Source organism: Seriola lalandi, unplaced genomic scaffold (assembly GCF_002814215.2).
Source record: "Seriola lalandi dorsalis isolate HSWRI2012SDOR001 ecotype SW California unplaced genomic scaffold, Sedor1 jcf7180002054956, whole genome shotgun sequence".
Lineage (NCBI taxonomy): Eukaryota > Metazoa > Chordata > Actinopteri > Carangiformes > Carangidae > Seriola > Seriola lalandi.
Window position 1 is genome coordinate 218,034 of NW_019525507.1, and position 21,376 is coordinate 239,409.

At 44.3% G+C, this 21,376-nt stretch overlaps 1 protein-coding gene across 2 annotated transcripts in view; it reads left to right on the forward strand.

Annotated features, from left to right (window-relative positions):
* The window catches only part of gli3 (GLI family zinc finger 3), a 93,423-nt gene that overhangs the window by 44,035 nt on the left and 28,012 nt on the right, over positions 1–21,376 (forward strand). For both annotated transcript variants that reach the window (XM_023395088.2, XM_023395089.2), the window contains exon 4: positions 6,200–6,305. In XM_023395088.2, coding sequence (XP_023250856.1) covers positions 6,200–6,305 — 106 coding nt within the window. The remainder of the gene's footprint in view (positions 1–6,199; positions 6,306–21,376) is intronic.

Below are 21,376 nucleotides of genomic sequence, written 5' to 3' on the forward strand. Positions count from 1 at the left end.
GGCGCACAGAGATAACCTGCTCAGACTTTAAGTCCCTGTGCAAATATGCATGGACTTGTAGAGCCATGAGGAGAAAGGATGGGCATTGACCAACTTGTTCAGTCTAGACAAACAAATTACTTCTGACAACGACTAGCGATGGAATGTATTCTTGAACCGGGAGCACAGCTGACGTTTCTCTTTTTGCTGCTCGCTCGCTCAATCGCTCGCTCACTCACTCTCTCTTCTTTGCTCTGTTTTTGTTTTCCACCGTGTTAATTACTTTTATCCACAGAAAGACTTTCTGTGTTTAAGGCTGTGAGAGCAATTGAGCAAGAGAGACAGTGAAAGCAAAAACAGCGGAGGAGAGGAAAGAAAAAAAAAACTATTGATTTACAGAGGAAGGGCAGAGTGTGATCTGCCAGCCTTGCGTATATGATGAATGGCAGAGAGATTGGCAAGGCAACACTTAACATTCCTCTGTTATTTAACCTCTCCTCTTGCTTTCTTCTCCCCCTTTTTTTTTTTTTTTTTTTTAAAGCATTGCTCTTTGCTGAATAAAGGCTTGTTTTTTATCTTTCTCTGTTCCAGTGCCCAAACATCGCATACAGTAAAGAAAAAGCTTTGCACAGCAAGAACATTAGACTAATTTATACAGCGGTAATTAGGCCATTAGACCTGAAACAATCTGGGACCCGTAATTAAGCAAAGCGCTCCAAAAGTCAACAACAACTCCCATTGAGCTTAGCTAAACAGTCTCCGAAAGTGTTATTTACATGTCCAAACAGCTTGAGGTCTCAGTGTAAGCAAACATGATGAGAGACTGGGTGTGAAGGGGTTGATCAGAGCGGGAATTCGCCTTCACAAGAGAGGCAGCTTCCAGACTACTTCTACTGATAGTCTGTGTAGGGCTGTCAGATAATGATGGGAGGCCCTGTGTCATACTTCTTTAGGGAAGCAGAATCAAAAGTGTTAAAGGAGCTATGTGTAAGTTTTGCTATTGCTACATAGCTAATGTTAGCATTAACAGCTGTTTACATACCAGTCTAGAAGAAAAGTGAGTTCAGCATCAAACTTCATTCCTTTACTTTAAGAGCTGTCTCCAGCTGTGGAAAGCAACTCCCTTCTTTTGTTTCTACTTCTATCACTTCTTTTCTTCCACTGAAGTTAGCATGCTAACCAGCTAGTTCTGCCCACCTTGACAATTTCCGATACTGAGTCACTGTAGAGTCCAATTTGCTCTGGAGATATAGCGCTTCTCAAAGGACGTGTTGTAACCTCCTGTCTTGTAAATGCAACAATAGCTGAAGCTCTTGGTAAGTAAACAGCTGTTATTGCTAACGTTGGCTATGTAGCATTAGCAAATCTTACAAATAGCTCCTTTAAACACACCAAGTCATATACATCAGGCACACACTAAATACTCACAGTCATGATTGTCTCCAGATATTATATTGTGTTCTAAATTCTGTAACTTTTTCTGACTTTTATTTAATCTTTACTTTTTTATGGAAGACCTGCTATGTTCGCCTCCTGAGCCTATAAAGTTATTCAACTGAAACAATTCCAATAGAGAAACACTCTTGGGTCACTTCATTTTAAGGGGTCATGATGTAAAAGTGTTAGGAACTACTGCTCTAAATATTTCAATATCTCAAGGTGACATATTCAAGAGTAAGTAAAAAAACACCAGTAACAAATGCACCCTGAACTACATTGCCCTTTTATTGTCCTGCATGTACATGTGCCTGTACTCACCCCCAGAGAGTGAGAGTGACACAAGTTTCACACACATGCACTTACAAACATGCAAACAGACAAAGTCTGGAGCATTTTAACAGTTTGCAAAGTGTTGCAGAATTGTGGTGTAACTGCAGGCCTCGGTGCAGACGAGCGTGCCTGAGCAGTGAGATCATGAGCGGGGAGAGAGGTGGCATAATGAAATCTGGCAGTCACAGCCCCGGCACAGGCTTCATATGTTCCACATTAGCAATTCACAAACCTCTGGAGCAGGCCCCAGCAGCCCTTTTCTCACTCCGCCTTAGTCGCTTATGACAATCTGTCACTGGCTCTTTGTGCTCTCTCAGCGGCGCGTCGATGAGAAGCGCAGTGTTTATGGAAGAGTGTTTCGTCCTCGGCTGCGGGTGACACTCTGTTAGAGCAGAGTCAGTGAACCCTCACAAGAGCAGAGGAGGAGCTCAGGTTTAGCCGTCAAGACAATAAACTCACAATGCTGAGTTGACAACAAAAGAGAAAGAAGAGAAATTGTTTGTGTATTATCAAAACCCGAATCAGAATTGTGAGTGACAGCTCAAATTCTCCCAAAGTATCACATCACATATGTTCAAAAGCACAGTGAAGATCCTTTGTGGTAAAACTTTCATTATGAAAGGAGATTAACCAATAAGGATATTGCAAATGATATGCTTTAGGCTTTATCCTCCCCTTGTCCTCCCCCTTCTTTTGAAATTATTCAAGTGTCCAATAAAGGACAAGGCAATTACCATCCTCTCTTTAATGAAGGAGAAGCTGGTTTTTGGTCCTGAGCACGGTGTATTTGTACTGAATTAGAATTAATGAGCCTGGTCAAAGTTTGCTTCTAATTGCCCTTTCATTAAGACCCATTTGTAATCATGTCTTAATGACTTCCATCCCTTCTCCTGAAAGAATAAAAAAGGAAAAATTTAAACCTGAAATTAATAACGCTGCTCTGAAACATTGCACTGGACTCATTAAAATGTTTGAGAAGAGCTCTGATGACTTGGTAAAGAGCTGTGAAATTTCCTCCATTATATACATTTCAAAAGATGCGTTTCAAAAAAGTTTGCAAACTATGAAACCCAGTGTTCCCGAATTCCTGACTTTGAGCATCTGATTGGCTCAGATGACTTAATCCCTCTCACTTTGCCAGTGGTGGTTTACCATATGCAACACACACACATGACAAACCGTCGTGATTACACTTCCCTTAGGAATGCCGGGGCTGCTGTGGTGTGTGGCTGCAGTGGGAAGGTAAAAAACTGTGACTCGTGTGTTGGCTTCCTACGTGCCTTGCAGCTGTATTCTGTATTAGAAGACGAGAATACCCCTGAATATCCAGAAGAGCAGGGGCAATTTAGTCCCGGAGTAAACAGTAAGGAGTCCCCACAGGAAACGCTGGAGATGGATTGCAGGATGGAGTCGCTCCCCCTCTCTCCTTCGCCCTCTGTTCTTTGCGACTGTATACATTCCCTCCAGTGACACGGGGCTGTTTGCCTTGCTAATGGAGAGCTGCGCTGGCGTAAAAGAGGTGGCAGGCTCTATTTAGATAGGGCCATGGTAAAGTAAACTTCTGAGTTAGATTTAAATAAACCTCGGCGGAACGGTTTGCCATGCGGCAAAGTCATGGGCCACAGCGAGAGAGGAGGGAGGGAGGGAAAGAGTGATGAAGGAGCGAGGAAAAAAAAAAGAAAGAGAGAAAGAAAAAGAGTCCAGTCTAGGCGCAGCGCTGTGCTGAGTGAGGAGCTCCAGAGACATAAACATAGGGGGGGATCTGGGTAATTCAATGAGGAGTGGCGGATGTGGGAATGAAGGTGTGTGTTGCAGGGGTGAAGGGGTGGAGTCTTTAAAATGATTTCACAGTTTGTAATCTCTACAGTCATCCCCCATTGCCCAACAGGACAGAGGTTAGTGTGATGTTCCTGCGATGTGGGCAGGGATCAGTAAGAACATGAAGCCTTTACTCCCATCAAGCTGCAACACAGTACGTAGACCCCGGTAAAACCTGAAGGTTCATTTCCGACTCTGACAGCCGAGGGCCGACAGCCCGGGAGTGGAGCTGTGGAGAGTAAACAAAGCAGATTCTGCACTTGTCTAACACCAAGCCAATCTCTCCATCCCAGCATCCCCTCATCCCTCCCTCCCTCAGCAGCTCTGGAATCAGCTGAGGTGAGCCAAGCCAAAACTGAGTCATCAGGAGGAAACTATTAAACAGACAGAGACAGAGTGGTCAGATAGTTGCCAGAACTGTATGGAGGAGGCTTTTTTTACTACTCATCTCTGCTATTGTGAGGACAGGGTGAAACCCCTCGAATGGTTTCTGGTTTCTTTTTAAAGTTTTCTTTTCTCTCTTTGAGCACATTAAAAAAAACCCTAATTTGATCTAATATTGCTCTGAGTGGTGTTTCAGGGTGTATAAGGATCAACAAGAAGTTTGTTTGTGCAAAAAAACAACCCTCCTTTAACAACGGTTTCCCATAAAAGACTTCAAAAGATTTGCTGTTATCTGCTGCATCAACATTAAAATACTAACTGTTACAAGGATGTCCGCCTCTTTGCTCCAGGTGTGTGGGTCAGTGCAGAGAACATTAGTCGTGGCGTCATGTGGTACCAGTATTTTAGGCTTTAAAGGGCGCTCCACCAGTTTCACATGCCAAAGTCAATGTACTACTCACCAGGAGTACTACAGCCTGTGGAAACAACTGTGCACTTTTGTCTGTGGCATTAAAAAGAGCTTTCCAAAGTCTCAAAAAAATGACTCAAGCTACATCATCCGGCTGTCACAGTTTTAATTTTGGGACTACACATTTTCTTTAACGGAAGGCCTGTGATACAAATTTGACACTTTGTCTTTTGCAAGTTGCCCACCTTTACGGACGTGTAATACTAAATCCCTGGAGTGCCTCTTTAAGTCTCGTATTCTAATGCTGCAGGATTACAAACAACACCAAACTGATCCCCTCTTAATTACCTCCGCCAAGGTTATGTTTTCACCCAGCGTCTGTCGGTTCGTTTGTTTGTCAGCAGGATTAGTTAGAAAAGTACTTAACCGATTCGCACCGAACCCGGTGGAGGGATGGGGCCGCGGACCAGCGAAAGAACCCGTAAAATTTTTGGGGCAGATCCGCATCATTTGCTATGAATTTGACTTTTTTTTCCCTCTTTAGTCCGGTGCATGTTGGTTGACATTGGCCTTGGCGGAGGTCCGCGCTCTCTGACTGCCCCCTCTATTCGGCCCAAGCTGGCAGTGATCATCCCAAGGAAAGAATGAGTGATGAGGTAAACAGACCTGAGTGGTGCTGGGGGATCAACACCTGCTGCGTTGCCCGGCAATGCAGCTGTGTTTGGCATGGGCCGACACATATGGAGCTGTCGGGGCACCCCATCGTTTGGCCAACTGCCCTCTTGGCACACGCTTCCAAATGTTTACAAGCAAAAACACATAGCTAGCAGCCTCAGAGACATGCTGCGTGAAGGTATGCAGATGCTGACACATGCTTTGCCTCAGGGCGGTGATGCGCAACTTGGCAGAGGTCTCCGTAACAGATAATAAAGTGACATGTGTTCTGGCAGTGAGATGTGTTCGTACAGTACGTGAAAGAAGGAGTGATTGATTTATTTCTGTGTGGACTCGGGGGGGGGGAGTGTAATAGTCATCTGCTGTTTCTGTTTTTCTGCAGAAAGTTTGAACTCATTTCAGTTTCACACCTCGACCCTCAGGTACGCAGCGCGAAACTCCCGCTCATGGTTTTTGCCCGTTGCAACTTGTCCAACAATGGATGCACAGTTGCGACACAAAATTCCAGCCTTAGTTTTTAAGATTATGGTGCGGAGTGCAGCTAGAAGTTAGAGGATGAGTGCGTACGTATGTGAATTGAGCCTAGTGGCGGCACAACGGTTTCAATTTCAGGGGTAAAAATAGAGAAAGGCTTGGAAGCTCATATTATGCAAATGTTTTAATGTTTTATCTGGAGGGGGAAAAAAGCAGCCTCTTGATTCTCTCTGGCAGTTGTGACAAAACACTGAAACGGAAAAGGATGTTTTTGTTCTCGTTTTGTACGTTTCATTGGTTGTACTTAAACATTATCCTTTGTACAAAACCATATTATGCTTGGTACGGTGAGAAATGTGCCATTTGGCCGCCTTTCTTACGCTTCTTTATCGCTGTTTATTTTGAGTTCTGTCAGCCTTGAGACATTTACAAAGACTTCCTCAGCGAACATTTTTGGAGCCGTGCAGCTTTTAGTTCAGAGCATTTAATGAGGTCTCACTTGGGTGGGTCTGCTGAAAGATAGCCATCAACCACTGCCTTTCATTATAGCTGCTATTTAGATTAGCCGAGGAGGGAGTGAATTCACATGGCAGTATGTTTCAGAGGAACCAGTCATCTTACAGAGTGTAAAGAAATAAGAAATCATGTTTCATGTGTCTTTTCTCTTTCTTTTCCTGTTATTCTTCACAGCTGCACCGCAGTTCTTCCCTACCTTCCATCATCCTGTGCCGATTGACGACAGACATGCCCAGGGACGTTACATCTACGAGCCTTCCCCTGTGCCCCCTCTTCATGTGTAAGTCTCTCAAACTGGTCACACACACACACACACACACACACACCCACAGCTGAAAATATTGCTGATCATACCTGAGAGAACATTTGATTCAGCGGCATCACACGCATCAGCGGCGAGCTCCCCACCTATTAATGCCGATACAAATCAAGCCCCCTAAACTACCTTCCTCCTGTGGGCGTGGAGCATCCTCCTCATGGGTGCCGGGCGCCTCTCTTTGCCTTTCAGGATCAAAGGCCGCGGCCCTGTACGCGCGCAACATGATCCGCGTGTCAGAGACACGCAAATGAACATGTGTCAGAGACATGGAAATGAGAGCAGGGCGAGGGGAGCCTGGGAGCGTGCGATTCTCATAAGAGCAGTGATCAAGCCCTGTCAAGAGTAGGAAGCAATGCCTCCGCTGACATCTAGCCATCTCTGACAGACACAGATGGGCTCCTGACACATGAACTGTACACAACTAACCACCCCGCCTCATCCAATCACATACGTATACAGTCTATCAAATATGAAGTAAGATAAAAAAAAAAAAACGTGGTGTCATGCCTCGTAAGAGAGTGGTAAGTATTTATAAGCATTGGGATCTCTTATTACAGTAGTCTCCTGTTTTCCCTGGAGTGCTCCTGACTGGCCGGGGTAGCAGAGAACTTCAAAGCTCAGCATCCCCTCAGCTTACACACACACACACACACACACACACACACACACACACACACTCGTGCTCACTCTCCTTACATTTAGTCACCCTCTTTCACACTTTCTGTCTCTTTTTTGCTCTTCCCGTCGTTTGTATTCTTTGCGTCTAAACACTAAGTACCACAAGGAGATGCTTCATCGTCCTTGTGGCGCTTGTTTCTTACCCGTAGACACGAAGGAAGCGATCAGCGCGCGACGAGGACAAATTGGATGGGGCAGCTACTTGGGCCGCATTATGTTTGATATTCTTCATCATTATCAACTCCCCCCTTCCTCTCCTCAGGAGTCATATCTCTCCCTTGCTGATGTGCCACTAAGCGTAATGAATTTTTTATGTCCCCCCACCACCATCACCACCTCCAGCCCACCCCACCTCTCAACCCCTCGTCTCCTGTTCAGGGGCTGCAGCAGAGAAAAAAAGGTTGGGGGGGGGGGGCGAGGAAATAAAAAAGGGACGTGATTGATGCCCCGTGTCACTGCAAACAAAATGGCAAATATAATTTAGCATTTAGCTTATGCGGAGATAATGGGGCGAACACGCGGCGCCAACATAGGCTCGAACAAACAGCCTGGCTTGTTATCCGTCAAGAGCGCTTTGGTACGATCTGGAGCACAGGTTAGGGAGGGAGGAGGGAGAGAGGGAGGAGAGAGAAATGAGGAGGGGGTGGAGGGACAACATGGAGCCCGGGAATTGAATTAAGGGGGAGAAGTTCCGCAGCGCCGGTGTCTTCAGTCACTCTGTCCGGACAGGAGTTATCTGTACGCTTGGTTTGCTGTCATTGGAGACATGGCCGTGCTCTGCCATGCTACTTATAGCCTATTTATCCAAGCCATTAAGCATAGAGCTGTTTAATATGACACGTTACGCTGAGGGGAACTATTTGTCATTATTATAAGACAGCTGTTTAGCGGCCGGGCGTATTTAAATCAAGTCTGTGGACTCACTGTCATGCACGTTATCTATGAACTTACGTGGGCTCCATGCAGAAAACCCAACTACTTTTGAGTCTTTGCGCTGGGAAGCAGCAATATTGCCTGCTTGATTAAAAAAGCGGCGCTGAATTCCTCCTTGGGTAGCAGCACTCATCAGTTGCGGTATTACAGCTGGGTCCAACCACCTGATGGCAAATTGGAGTTAATTGCACTCCCAGGTTCGGCTTTTGTGCAAGTTTTTTCGCTGTGGCCCAACTTTACGAGCCAAAAGCATAAATCTCTCAGAAGATTTGAAAGTGATGCATTCGGCTCGGTGACGCTGCTTGTAGCCGGCCCGAGGAAATAGAGGCAGTCAACGTATAGCTGTCGCCTCGGGGAAATGGAGGACAGGAGCCGGCTTATGGAGAAATATTGAATTGTTTTAAGACAAGTTTTCCTCGGTGAGCAGAATTAATCGTTATTAGCCCTCTCAAAGATATGCCTAAGTACACAGGGACTATTATTGCAGTACTTCCCCATGCAGCCTCTCATTACGGCCTGTAATTACAGTTGGGTTGGCCCTGCGGCAGTTCCATCAATCCAGCCAGCCCCCCCCCACCCGCCACCGCCGCCGCCATGCACACAAGCCAGTCACCACTGGGCATCCGTGGCCGGAGCAAAAGAAAAGAAAAAAAAAACACCCCGTAAGCTTGTTTCCTCTCTGCCACAATGACACATCCACCATCCATACGTGGCAAATGAACAGAATCATATCCTATTACTGTGAAGGACCTAATTGAAACATGTTTATTTATGGCCCCCGTTTTCAGATGAGGAGCGGGCATTAGCCGCGCAGCTAACAGGCTCCAGCGATATGAGGCGGTGGAATTAAATTAAAAGCTCATAAAATGAAATATGCTCTGTATTAGCTGTTTGACACTTAATTTGCCTTCAAATGAGCAGAGGAAATCACAAATTAACTGTCCTTTGTTTTTTTCCCTCTTTACCTCACCTCCCCTATTAGGCAAGGGAGAGCGCAATTACAGACAGAGGCTAATCGTTTAGTTTATGAATTCTTGTGGGGAAGGTACCAATGTGCCATTCAATATTAAAGCCTCAGGGTCAGGAGGGGGTGGGGGTCCCTTCTTGTGGGTGCTTGATTTACTGAGGAACTCGTATATTCACATGTAGGAGCGGCACTTCTTTTTTTTTCTTTCTTTTTTTTTTAGAGTTTCTAACTGAAGCAAGTGAACAACAAGCTTCTTCTGAGTTTCTGTTCCCTTCCAACTGAAGCAAAGCCTTAACGTCCTGCACTGATCCAGGACCAGTGATGGAGGTTTTTCACCCTGAGGCCAGTGCTGTTTCTCTGCGTGTCTCTGGTCTGGGAACAGCTGACCTCCAGCGTCAGCAAACAGAGAAAAAAGCCTACTCCAAGAGAAGATGCTTCCTGCTTAAATAAACACATTGATCGGTGAAGAGCAGGCTCTCCATGGGAGCTCTGGTCCCCTTTGCCACTGCCATTGTGCAGGACTGGCTTAATGGGAGTTTTTGAGGGGGGGGGGGCCGGGGCAAACAGAAGAGACAGCTCCTTTCATTCCAGCTTTATTGCCTGACCATAGTACACAGCAAAACAAAACAGGCCTCTCATGTGGCTCAGCGCCGGCTCTCGGTCACCCGGAGACCGCTCGGAACAAACAGAGGTATTCGTCACAAGTCAATTATCAGCATTGGAGTTTACTCTGGAGTCCCGGGGCCCTCGTGCTGTGAATGGGGCCACAAAAACAACAAAACAGTCTTATGGGATAAGCAATTGACTCACAAGCTTTTGCGCGGTTGCCGTATGTGGATTTAGGAAGGAATTAGTCAAAATGCCAGAGTCAATATAAGAGTTTATAAAGTTGGGAAACAAAAAGATATAGCCCGAGGTTTGAGTCGCTGCTTTCTTTCTGTGTGAACGATTATTAAATGAAATTTGAGATGTTTCCAAAAGTAGATAACTTCTTGAAGCATATCAGTATGTTAGCAAACGCAAAATGTAAAGAAATTAAGTGAAAAATAGACGTATATGACTTTTTCTACTTTCTACAAGCCATGAAAATAATGCATTTTTCCATTCTGAAATATATGTATGTCTAAATATATAGATAAGGACAGTCATAGCTGCTTTAACTGTAGATGCCTAGTTCAAGTTTTGTTTGAAAGGAAAGCTCTCAGTGTTTCCCTCAGGAAAGTCAGGGCCTGTATTTTCTGTCACTGTGGAGGTAGAGGGAAGGTGGGGGCTGTCAGGGTGTGTTTCCGTGTTCCCAGCCTGTGTGGTTATTTCATTCAGGAGTGTGTTTGTTCAGCTGCGGGCCCGGCCTGACTGGAAGGTATTCTGCGTGAGCCCCTTGCCTCAGAAGCGTCACTTTAATCTAAAGAGCCACCAGAATGGAGAGAATCACCGTGCTCCCCTCTGATTTCCTGTTTGTTTTCTGTAGGAATCTGCGATTCTCACCAATTTTACACTGTTTCTGTACAACACCTCTCACACGCTTCCCCCTCGCTGTCCTTTCTTTTTCTTTTTCTTTTTTTTTTTTTTAAAGATGTGTTGACTGTTGTTTTGTTATTTACATAAACTGTTGTCAGAGCGCCCAGTCTGGGCATAGAGGAGCGGCATGTTGCTTAGCATAAAGACCACGGTCTTATCTCAACACCTCCTTCCAGATGGGACGAGGCCGAGCATTGCTACACACACACACACACACACACACACACACACACACACACACACACACACACACACATACAGCAAAACAATAGAAAGACAAAAGCATGTGGTATAGCTTTCATAGAAGCAAGGGGAATAGTGTTTTATAAGTGTACCGCTTCATCAGTGGCTGTTTATGGCATGATCCGACTCTGCTGTGTCGAGGCCTCTATTGACAGTTGATATTTCAGGACAGACCTCATGACAGCTTTTACAGATTTTTGTTCTTTGTCAAACATGTACGACACATTAGCTGGACTTTAGTAACTGTATATTTTTTGTAACATAGCAAGCAGCATTTCTTCAGGTTGTCAGTCATAAAAAAAAGACAAAAAAGAACGGCCTATTAATATTCACATTTGAATATGGTCTAGACTAAAGCAGAATGTGAAGTGAAGCCATAAATTACATTAAGAATTAATGATTATTTCATAATCGCATCTGATAATCTCTGTCCAGATATGGCTGCTGTCACTGAGAAGCAGGGGGGAGAGAGGCGAAGGCCACTTTTTCATCTTCCTCTCTAACTGTCCAAAACCCATTCTGTGTGACTCCGTAGGTCACCCCCTCTCCGGTGCAGTCACTGGTTTTCCCTCCATCCCCGCTCTCTCCCCCTCTCTCCCCCTTTAATACTTTCTCTATGGAGTAAGTCGGGGGGACAGGCGGTCACGCAGTAGCTGGCTTCATGATTAATGGTGTTTATTCTTGACAGAAGGCTCCTTTATTTATCTGCATTGCAGTTTCACTGATACTATCAGTCACCTGAATGAAAAATATTCAGTCATACCAATTTTGCAGTATAATTGAGTAGAGTCACTTCCTTTCAGTTTTTTTTCTTCCCCCCTCGCTCTCCTCTCCCACTCTATCTGGCAGCCTTATCATCGCCACAGTAATTTTCGCGCTGCGTTGTTTGATATGGAGAGGCTGGCTTTAGCCGTATTTGACATAAAGCCTCTTCAATTTTCACTGGAGAAAAAAAAAAAAAAGAAAAAGGAAAGAAAGAAAGTTGTGCACCACTCTGTGAAAATGTGCGAGGAGGGGGAAAGTATCTCTCCCTTTTTTTTTTTCTTTTTTCTTTTTTTTCTTCTGAGGCAATTTCAGGATTTAGAGAGAAAGGAGATAAATGCCTAAGCAGAAATGTGGGCAGATTGAAGTTACAGTATATCTATTTTTTTTGTAATACACCAGTTTCAGAACCTTAAATGGGCAGTGTAGTATTTTTTTCTTTTCAGAAGGAGCACAGGACCGTGATATTTTGAAGGCACCTGTGTATTTTGAGAATGATGGATCCAGCAGGTTGGAGGGAAGAAGAGAGAGAGAGAGAAAAAAAAAAAGCGACTTTGGCACCGCAGATATTTGACAAGGCCTGTAAAGGTTTTAGGGTTGAGTCATTACCCGTGGAGATCTGTAAAGACATGTTCCAAAACTCTACTTACCAGGCTAGGATTACCTACGCTGAGGCGGCTGCAGTCGCTCTGTGTGTATTTGTATTTCTCCCTAGTTATTAAATATCACATGCATTTTTTATGTTTTTTTTCCCCTCCTTGCTAAATGGTTTATGACTGATTTAGTATGTCTTAAAGCCAAATAGTAATCTCAACTAAAGACTTCACAGTATTTCCAATCTCCGAATGATTCCTTACATAACACTTTTATTCATGCAAATCAAATCCTGTCTGATTATTCGTTCGACAAATATTTCCCATTCATTGTAATATCCTCAGTGTTAGCCCTCGGTTGAATTTAATTTTAGGGTCCATTAAAAATATCTTTGAAAAAGGTACATTTTCGATAAAGGAGGGATACATTAATCTCTAATACGAGGCCTGTGAATTTGCACATGTAACACATTAGTGGATTTGATTTTCTATACACAAGTCATTTGCCCCCTCTTCATGTTTGAGATCTCAATTTGTAGCTCTCCCATGGAGCACAATGGAAAACCAGGTCTGAGGGGAAGAGATAACAGGCAGGTGCCAACAGCTCTGCGCTCCGTGTGTGTGTGTGTGTGTGTGTCTGTGTGTGCACACACACACAGACACACACACATTTTCTCATCAGTCATTTTATTTATTTCACTGCCATTTTTTCGTTTGAAATCTTTCATCTATTATTTTTCTCTTAAATATAAAGCAAACAAAATGAGCTCAAACACGTATTATACTCTCACTGTTTTTTATCATATGTGCTGATCCCACTCTTCGATATTTGATAATTAGTAATTTGCAAAATGAGGATTTTATTCAACATAAAAATTGTTATAATATGCGTCTCAAGAAGGAAAAATATTTATTATTTTCATTGTCGATTAATCTGCCTGTTTTTGTCTTCAAGAGTGTATTTCCAGTTTTCCAGAGCCTAAGGTGACGTATTCATATTTCCTTTTTTTAAAAAAAAAATCAGTTTACAAAAATAAACTGGAAAGTCTTTGTTATTTTAGCCTTTTAATTTGAAGGATGTACAACATTCGTTCAGGGCACATAAGTAAAAGCTGATAGTTTTTAATGCTTTCATTGGTAACTTATTTGCTGGGTGTGGTGGACTGTCACTTTTATGAGCCACTTCTTAATTGGCTTTGTAAAAGGACCCCCCCCCCACACACACACACACACACACACTCCCCTCCCTTCCCCTCATTGGTGCGGCGCTATTAGAGAACAGCAGTGACTGTCAAGATATTACCCGGCGCTGGCAGCAGCAGCAGCAGCACGCCGCCACCGCCTCACATCGTCTCCACGACCTCAGGCGGCCGCTGTCCTGACATCTGCTTCTCCTCACAAATAGTAGCAGTAGTTTAAAGAAGCTGTCATTTAAAATTACTTCACTGCAATTAGAGAAAACACTGTTTTTTAAAAAGGGAAATATTTTGCTTTTCGCCTTATGCACAATAATCATTTTCAGTTTAAGGAATTGAGAGTCAGTTTACAGCTTTTTTTTTTTTTTTTTCTTTTTCTTTTTTGACTCAGCCTGTGCCCTGCAGACGTCATGCTGTAGCAGTGTCGAAATGTGGAATTTCCATTACTCTGATCTCTGGGCTCTGGGCCCCAGAGCCTGCGATCCCACTCTGGGGGCCAGTTACAGCAAGTAACGAGACCAGGGGAACAGGGTCATAAATCCTCTCCAACTCTCCTCATTTTCCATCCTCCCTCTGTTCCTCCCTTTCCTCTCCTCCCTCGCTCGCTCTCCTCCGCTTCCATCTCTCCTAGTCAAGCCTTCAATAAATGATTTGGGAGAAACCTAAATGCAACCATGTAAAATGTTACCACATGTTGGTTATAAAATTCCCGTAGTCCGGCTAAAGGTTCTGCTAAAGAACCACTGACAGTTTTAATGTGGGAGGAAATGAGTTCATTACTTCTCTGCCAGCTTCTACACCTTCTTCTCCTCCTTTTTTTTCCTATTTGTTTATCTTCAGAATCACAGCAAATTTCACTCCTTTTACACTCTCCTCACCAATGAAAATTAATTCATATCGCATAAAGCGATTCTTTTCTCTCAGCCTGTTATCTCTCTTATCAGATGTGGCGTCCATTACATCTGATAGCGTGATAGAGAATGGTTTCATCTAGCAATAATGTCGTTTGGAGTTTGGAATGAGCCAGAAAGAAACCCTCCTCTACATCTCTCTCCCATGATACTTTTTTTTTTTTTGATAAGGGGGGTCAGTTTTTTTTCTCCCAGTGGGAGCTGCACAAATATGTCATGCACACAGCTGCAGGGTGACCGCACTTGTAAGAATGCAGGGAGGTTTTTGTTGCATGCCCATCATGTATTTGACGTGTGTGACTGATTTATTAGGAATTAGGAATGACAATGTTTAACAGTGTGTAAAGGGATTAAATAAAGATGGGAAACTTCTTTTCTTGTTCTCAGAGCCAAAGCAAAAAAAATTAAAATAAAAAATGTTTCCCAAAGTGGGCTTATTAGGAATTCCCTCCCATTCATATCAGTTTTGTTTCACTTGTGTAGCAGGTTTGTGAAACATCCTCCTTTGGGTATATCCAAAATTTCCACAGGTCTCTGATTAAGCCTCCCAAAGCTTCATCAAGCCGGAGTTTGGCACCACCACGCACTCAGCCCCCTTCATGATTAAATATCAAGGAACTCCACTTGACATTTTATTAGTCCAACAAGATGGATGAAATGGCCAGAATAAAGTAGGCTGTGTCTGTTCACTTTCCCACCAGCGCTTGCCTTTCTTCTGTCCAGCTTTTCTTTTCCTTCCCCTCCTCTACCAGAAAGTATGTATTAGGAAAACGTGATGGATTTCATTCTGAAAAGGATATTTTCAGTGCCGAGAAGGAAACATATATTTATGTGTCTTGTACCTGATGCTCCTGTTCTCCTCCCTCTGTGTCTCTGCACTCCCTCCCCCTCCCTCCTCTTCCTCCCGACCCCCCTTTTCTTTCGTTTTTTTTTTTCTTTTCTCTGTGGTTCTACCTCAGATCTCTGTCTGAAGGATTAACCATCTCCAGCAGTGTGTCTCTGCTGTCTTGTAGTGCTGCGTATTGTTTGTGATTTGCTCAGGCCCATCCGTGCGGCTGCTCATTTCAGCAGCCCAGTGTGACGTGGTGAATTGAGGGGGGATCATGCGGAGCCGTCTCACCGAGCCGCGCCACTCTCTCGCAGCCCCTGGGCCACACTCATTCTCCTCACCGCCCCTCACCTGAGATGGGCCGTACGCACGCAGACGTGCACGCTCATTACCTGACTTGTCAGGGTAGTGGAGGCGATGGGGTGTGGAACCTAGACCCTGTTTAGCTGCAGGCGTCAGCTGAGTTTTTCTGTAAAAGCATCAGGGCCATCGAGACACTACTTGAGAGGAAAAGGAAAGCTAGATTTGCTTCCTCCTTGTTTTCAGAAGTTTAACACTTCAACACCCAGGAGTCCCCTCCTATCTCCTCTATAGCCTGGGGCATGCCAGAGGAACTCAAAACACTAACTGAGAGAAGTGCTAATTCCACCTGTGCTTGCTTTGAAAAAAAAAAAAAGAAGCAGCAATCAAGTGCATAATTTGCAGCGAGCAGAGATGAAGGTTGGCTGCTCCATGCAAAGTGATTGCTCTGTTTGTAAAAGGGGTGAAATCAAGCATGGGAAAGGACCAAAAAAAGAACAAGAAAATCTTTCTTTTTTTTTTCTTTCTTTCTTTTCTTTTTCTTTTTTTTTTTTGGTCTCATGTTCGTTCCCTGATTCCAGCCCCCTTGAAATTACAGGAAAAAAAAAAAAAAAAAAGGCAGGCTCATTTTGTGTAATTTCACTTTCATGTTTTCATTTTCTTGCTATATACTCTGTTGATTCGTTTTGGTAGACAGTCTTATCTCGATGGCTGAAAATTACATTTAATTGCGGTGTGGAAAAAATGGTTTTCGAAACAGCCTGTGAAAAAAAAAAAAAGAAAAAGAAAAAGAAATCACCCCTGCTGCGTGGCAAAGCCAAACATAAACTTTTCAAAACAACCATTGTGCTCAGTCGTAATTTGGAACCAGCACAATCGGAGGAAAAGATGTGATTCTGCCCATTTTTTGATAAAACATAATCCTCTGACTTCGTGGAAGTGTGAGGAGCGACGAGGAGCCTTGATCTTAAAACAAGAAGCATTTTTCATGTGTGACCGTGCGGTACCTGCAGCGGGTTTGTGACTCACACGGGCCTCCGACACCTGCACTCGTTCCTTATGACTTGTCACACTCGCTGACTCCTGTTGATAAACATATGTTATCAGTCCAGCAGTGTGGAAGTGATACGTGCTCACAGAGACGTACTGTACATCTTTCTGGCAGGACGAGTGCTCATGTGTGCTCTCTCCGCTGCTTATATGTAGACAATGTGAGCGTGACTGAAACACACAGGGGGAGGAGATGGAGAAACTGAAAGAGAGTGGTATTCAATTGGACAGTAAGTATGTGTGTGTGTGTGTGTGTGTGTGTGTGTGCGTGCGTGTGTGTGAACTGGCTGTGCGGTGTATGGGAATGTCTGGCACGCCTCCAGAGGTGTCCCACAGAGAGGGAATCCTGCTTGATGGGACCATGAATAGAAAGCCTTCCCCACCCCCTGAACCCACCCAGCCCTTTGATGTCAGGGGGTCACACAGAGCCCTCGCTGCTCCTGGGGGGGGCATAGTTACCCTGAACGCCTGGCAACCTCGCCGTGCCCTGCCAGGCCCATGGTCTGCTCTGCCCAGCCAGAAGAAAAGCTCAAAGCAGAGAGGAGGAAATTCAGATTACATGGACAACAAACTATAAGTGTTGATGCTCACGGAAAAAGGCTAAAGGACAAGTTCCCGGCCTTTCATTTATCACTGAAACGCACTAATTGGGTCCTAAGAATTACAAAATGTTAATTTCAAATATGAGTGAGAAAATGACAAATTACATCTCCGAAACATCCGGTCTGTTAACGTGACCTTGAGCAAGACTCTGACCCCTGCTAACTTGTTTTGTTCTGCTCTACGAGAGTGAAAGCCTTAAATACAATTTAGTAACTGCATCCTCTGTTTCTCTCAGTTGCTTCTTCTAAGTCTCAAAAAAACATTTTGCATTAAACTTTTTTCTTTTGATAACATTTTTCTAAAAGTTTGCTTGCTACACTAAAATACATAGTTAAAGGAGTTTCACTGTTTAGCTGGACTGCAGCAGTGGGAGCAGCCCTATAAAGGTGAATGTCCATGACTGACTGACTGAGTGAGTGATAGAGTTGAGTGAGTGATGAAGTTACATTATAGGTCAGTCGGCTGTTGGTGTTTCCTCATTGGTTGTTGCTCTTTGATGATTTAACACGAAAAAGCAGAGTTAGCAAATTAGCGCCTTTGTCACTAGATTTCCCGACTTTTCAGATCCGTTACCGACTTTTTGTCAAAAAAAAAAAAGCACCCAGCGACAAATCTAGCACCTTTTTGGACAAACCTTAGCGACTTTCCGAAAACAGTCAACAGCATTGTCCTGTGAGGGAGAGACACGCCTCTCTGTGCTGACCTCTCAGCTGCTGACATGAATGGGCTTCTAACTTTCTAACTGAGGGATCATTTTACAAGAAAATATAGCTGAAATCACAGCACAGTCTTTGTCTTTAACTTAGGTGTTTGGTGATTTTGTCACACAACATCATGGTTATAAAATCAGGATTGCAGCAGCAGAGCAGCAGCTTGGACGTGACCGCTGGTTAACATGTGGTCTTAATGGCCGTGTTTCAGTCGCTATTTCATACTTGCTGCGTTGTCTGACAACAGAAATGGAACAAAACATGTAAATGAGAAGAGCTTTATTAAGGAATTTGGCCGTATTAAAATATTGTATATGTGAGCACAGAGAGTAGGAAAGAAGCAGAGCATGTAAACTGGCTGACACGACGACGCAGGTCGGCCATATACTTGGTTTTGACCTAGTCTTGTTAGTTGTGCATCCTGGGATCAGTCATCTCCACTGCAAACCCTCTGCAAAGTAATACGACCAGAAAATGAACAACGTGCGAAATTCAACACTGAACAACTCCTGTTAAAAAGGTCAACCATAAATCCAACAGCAAGGAGCAAGAAGCGAGTAAGTTGACCTTGAGTGGAATCATCTTGTTTCGGATCTAGACCCTTAATCAAATCACTGAGCTGTTTGGAAACAGCCAAACATGTCAGTTCCAGCTCCTGTGTTGTGTGATCAGCTGTATAGAAAAACAAAACGCACAATCAAAGAGGGATTTTAAGTTGAAAGGAAGTTGGCCTCTTAACATTTCTGGCAAACAGACGTGCGTCAGTCATGTTCCTGAAAGATTTATGACATGACAATCATATGTCAGCGTTTTTGAAAATACTTTATTCACCATGTGCATCGCACCAAATCAAATGAATCCGCTTTACTAAAAGCTGCGTTTTGTGGTAGGAACTGTTGGCTCAGTGCGGAAAAGGATGTATTTTTAAACGCAGCTGCCTAAGTGTAATGAAGTATTTGCTGTCCAGAGGCCACTGGTTTGACTTTAAGTACACTGGATCTGAGTATAAATCTAAGTTGAGTTTAAGCCGCTCTGTAATTGTCATTACTAATATGGAAAGGCCTTTGAAAGTCATTGGAATGTGCTTCAGTGGCAGAACTTAATGAAGACTTTCCCATTGAATCATTAAGGACCCAGAATATATCCACCCTCCTGTGTTTGTGTCTGCCTCTCAGTCTCTGTCTGTCTTTCTCCCTCTCCCCTTGTCTCAGCTCCCTTTCCTCTCTCCTTGGGTCTCAGCTGGCTCTGTTCCTGTGGCCCTTTGATCTCAGTGAAAGGGTTTGGAGCTTTAAAGTGCTTCTGTTTCCGCTGTCAGGAGCCCCTCTCTTCCCCTTCTCTGGTTTAGGCTTTCAGAGCGGTGGCAGCCCTGGTGCTGTGGCTGGGTGGGTTGGGAGGGGGGCAGGGGGGCAGGGGCGCTATGAGGTGGTGAGATTGAGGTGAGGGTGGTGCTGGGCATGTGATGCTGTCAGCCTCGGTCAGGAGAGTACCTGACACCTGACTCATCCCAGTGGCCTCTGAAACTCCAGTCTGCACCTCAGTCAGCCCCTCGTGGCCACAGGCAGGATGTGTCAGGACAGACGGGTCTACATGGGTTTGTTTTACCTCTTCTTACTGTAAATCTCATATATTTATGAGAGCACCATTTTCAAAGTGTTGAACATCCTTTCACCTACTGCATTAGCCAAACAAATACATGGAAGCACATATTCCTAGTTAACATGAACACTGCGTTTCTACTATTTACCATAGGATTGTTGGCATGATGGATAAAATGATCGCACTGTGATGTGAGTGTTGTGATGCACTGATAAGCACTGTGACTCAGACTGGGCTTCCTGGATGTTATTTTGTTGTCTTACTGGTACTTGAAGCAACACACCACCACCAGTGCAACCCAGTAACTTGTGCCTGGTTTTGGTCTGACTGCCAGTTTGATTAGGATTTGCTCAGGTCCCTGTATCGCTCAGTATATGCCACATACTGCATGGCTAATATTAGACTATTATTGTAGTTTCCTGTACCAAGTTTAGGTCGCCTGACTAGGTAACTCACCAACATAAAACACAATAAAGAGCATAAAAGTATCCATGGCAACATTTAGGCAGCATTAGGACCCCAGTGCAGTTCTTATGACCTCTCTATACTCCCTTATATCCATTGTTTTTACAGTAATTATTATTAATTATTGAGATCAAGTCAAAAATGAAAAGTCACTAGTAAGTGTTTCCCAAAATTAAAGCCACATTATCCACGTTTTACATTTCTTTTGCTCCTTTTTGTAAAGTCTTCAGTAAAGTGACAGCTTTACTGAAGACTTTACTCGGTTATTGATGATGCCAGTCGCTCAAAAGGCTCAATATTCAGTTAAAAGCTGAAAGGACTGGGTTTCATTTCATTTCTGTTGGAGTTGTCAGGTAGCGTGACTCTCAGCTTTCATTTTCTTGTGTTTTGGACCAACCCAGCAGCTCAGCAGATAAAAAATATGACGGTCCACGAACATTCGCAGCCGCTGGATTATTGAATTTCCTGCACCCTTCAGTGAAGTATACACATCAAGAAGTTTTTTTTTCATTTTTATTTCATGTGCAACCATTTCATGCTTGAGCTAAAAGTATTTTGCAAAGCACAGTTCCTGTTTTGGCAAACCGCTGTGTCAATACCAGCAGGTCTAACTGCTGCACCACAATGATACCTTCTGTCCTGAGTGAAGTCATCAACGCTCACCACAGCTGTGTGTTTCTACTGCAGCTCTCACCAAGAAAGAAATTATTAGTGTTGATATAACCTTGTTCCAAACAAAGATTCAAGGCCTGTTTACATGAACGCACACCCCTCCATGAAACCTCAACATCTTATTGGGGCATATTTACGCCTGGCGAGTGTATATTCATCCGCTGAACGAAGACGACAGTTTAAAATCCACAGACCGCCCCGTGTAAACATTCGATGTCTTAAAGAGGCGCTGGCTGGTTTAAGCAAGGCCACGTGAAAGGAAATGGCTTCCATATGTCAGGAGCTCAGGCTTTCCTCGTGCCCTGTTTGCAGGATGCCTTCTTTGAGGGTTAACAGGAATTATAAACCTACAAAGGGAAGCAGAGGAGCGAAGGGGGGAAAGTTTTCTCTCTGGTAAGAAGAAGCCTGCAAACCCTGCGGTACGGCTTTGATGTAAATCTCAAATCAGGTGTAACTAAGACGCTACTTCTCTGGCACACACCTCCACAAACATCAGCACACACGCACACACACACACACACATGGGGGGGGACATTCCTGCACACATACACACACACTCACACTGCACGTTGTCAGATTACTTCCTTTCGTCATGTTGATTAATGCACGCTGGCAGATGCTAAGACGATCATGGCCCTGCGGAGAGCGGCTGAACGCAGAGGATCGGACACTCTCCAGCTTTTTCTCTCGCATGCACCGAGACACAGCTCTCTCTCTCTCTCCTCCGGACCATCCATCTCTCTGCTGTCCTCCTCAAATCCCCTCACACCTGGCTCTGCACCCCTCGAGACCTTTTTTTCTCTCCTCCCTCTGTAACTCCCCCTCTGCCCTAACTCTTCCCTGTCCGCCTTTCCCTCCCAATTCGTAGCCCATATCTTCGCACACCCCCTCCTCCTCCTCCTGTTCCCGACTACTGTTCGTGCTCTGCCTCTCCCTTACACCCTCTCTCCACAACTCTCTCCCCTCCTCAAACTTCTCTTTCCCCTTTCCACCTTTCAACAGGCTC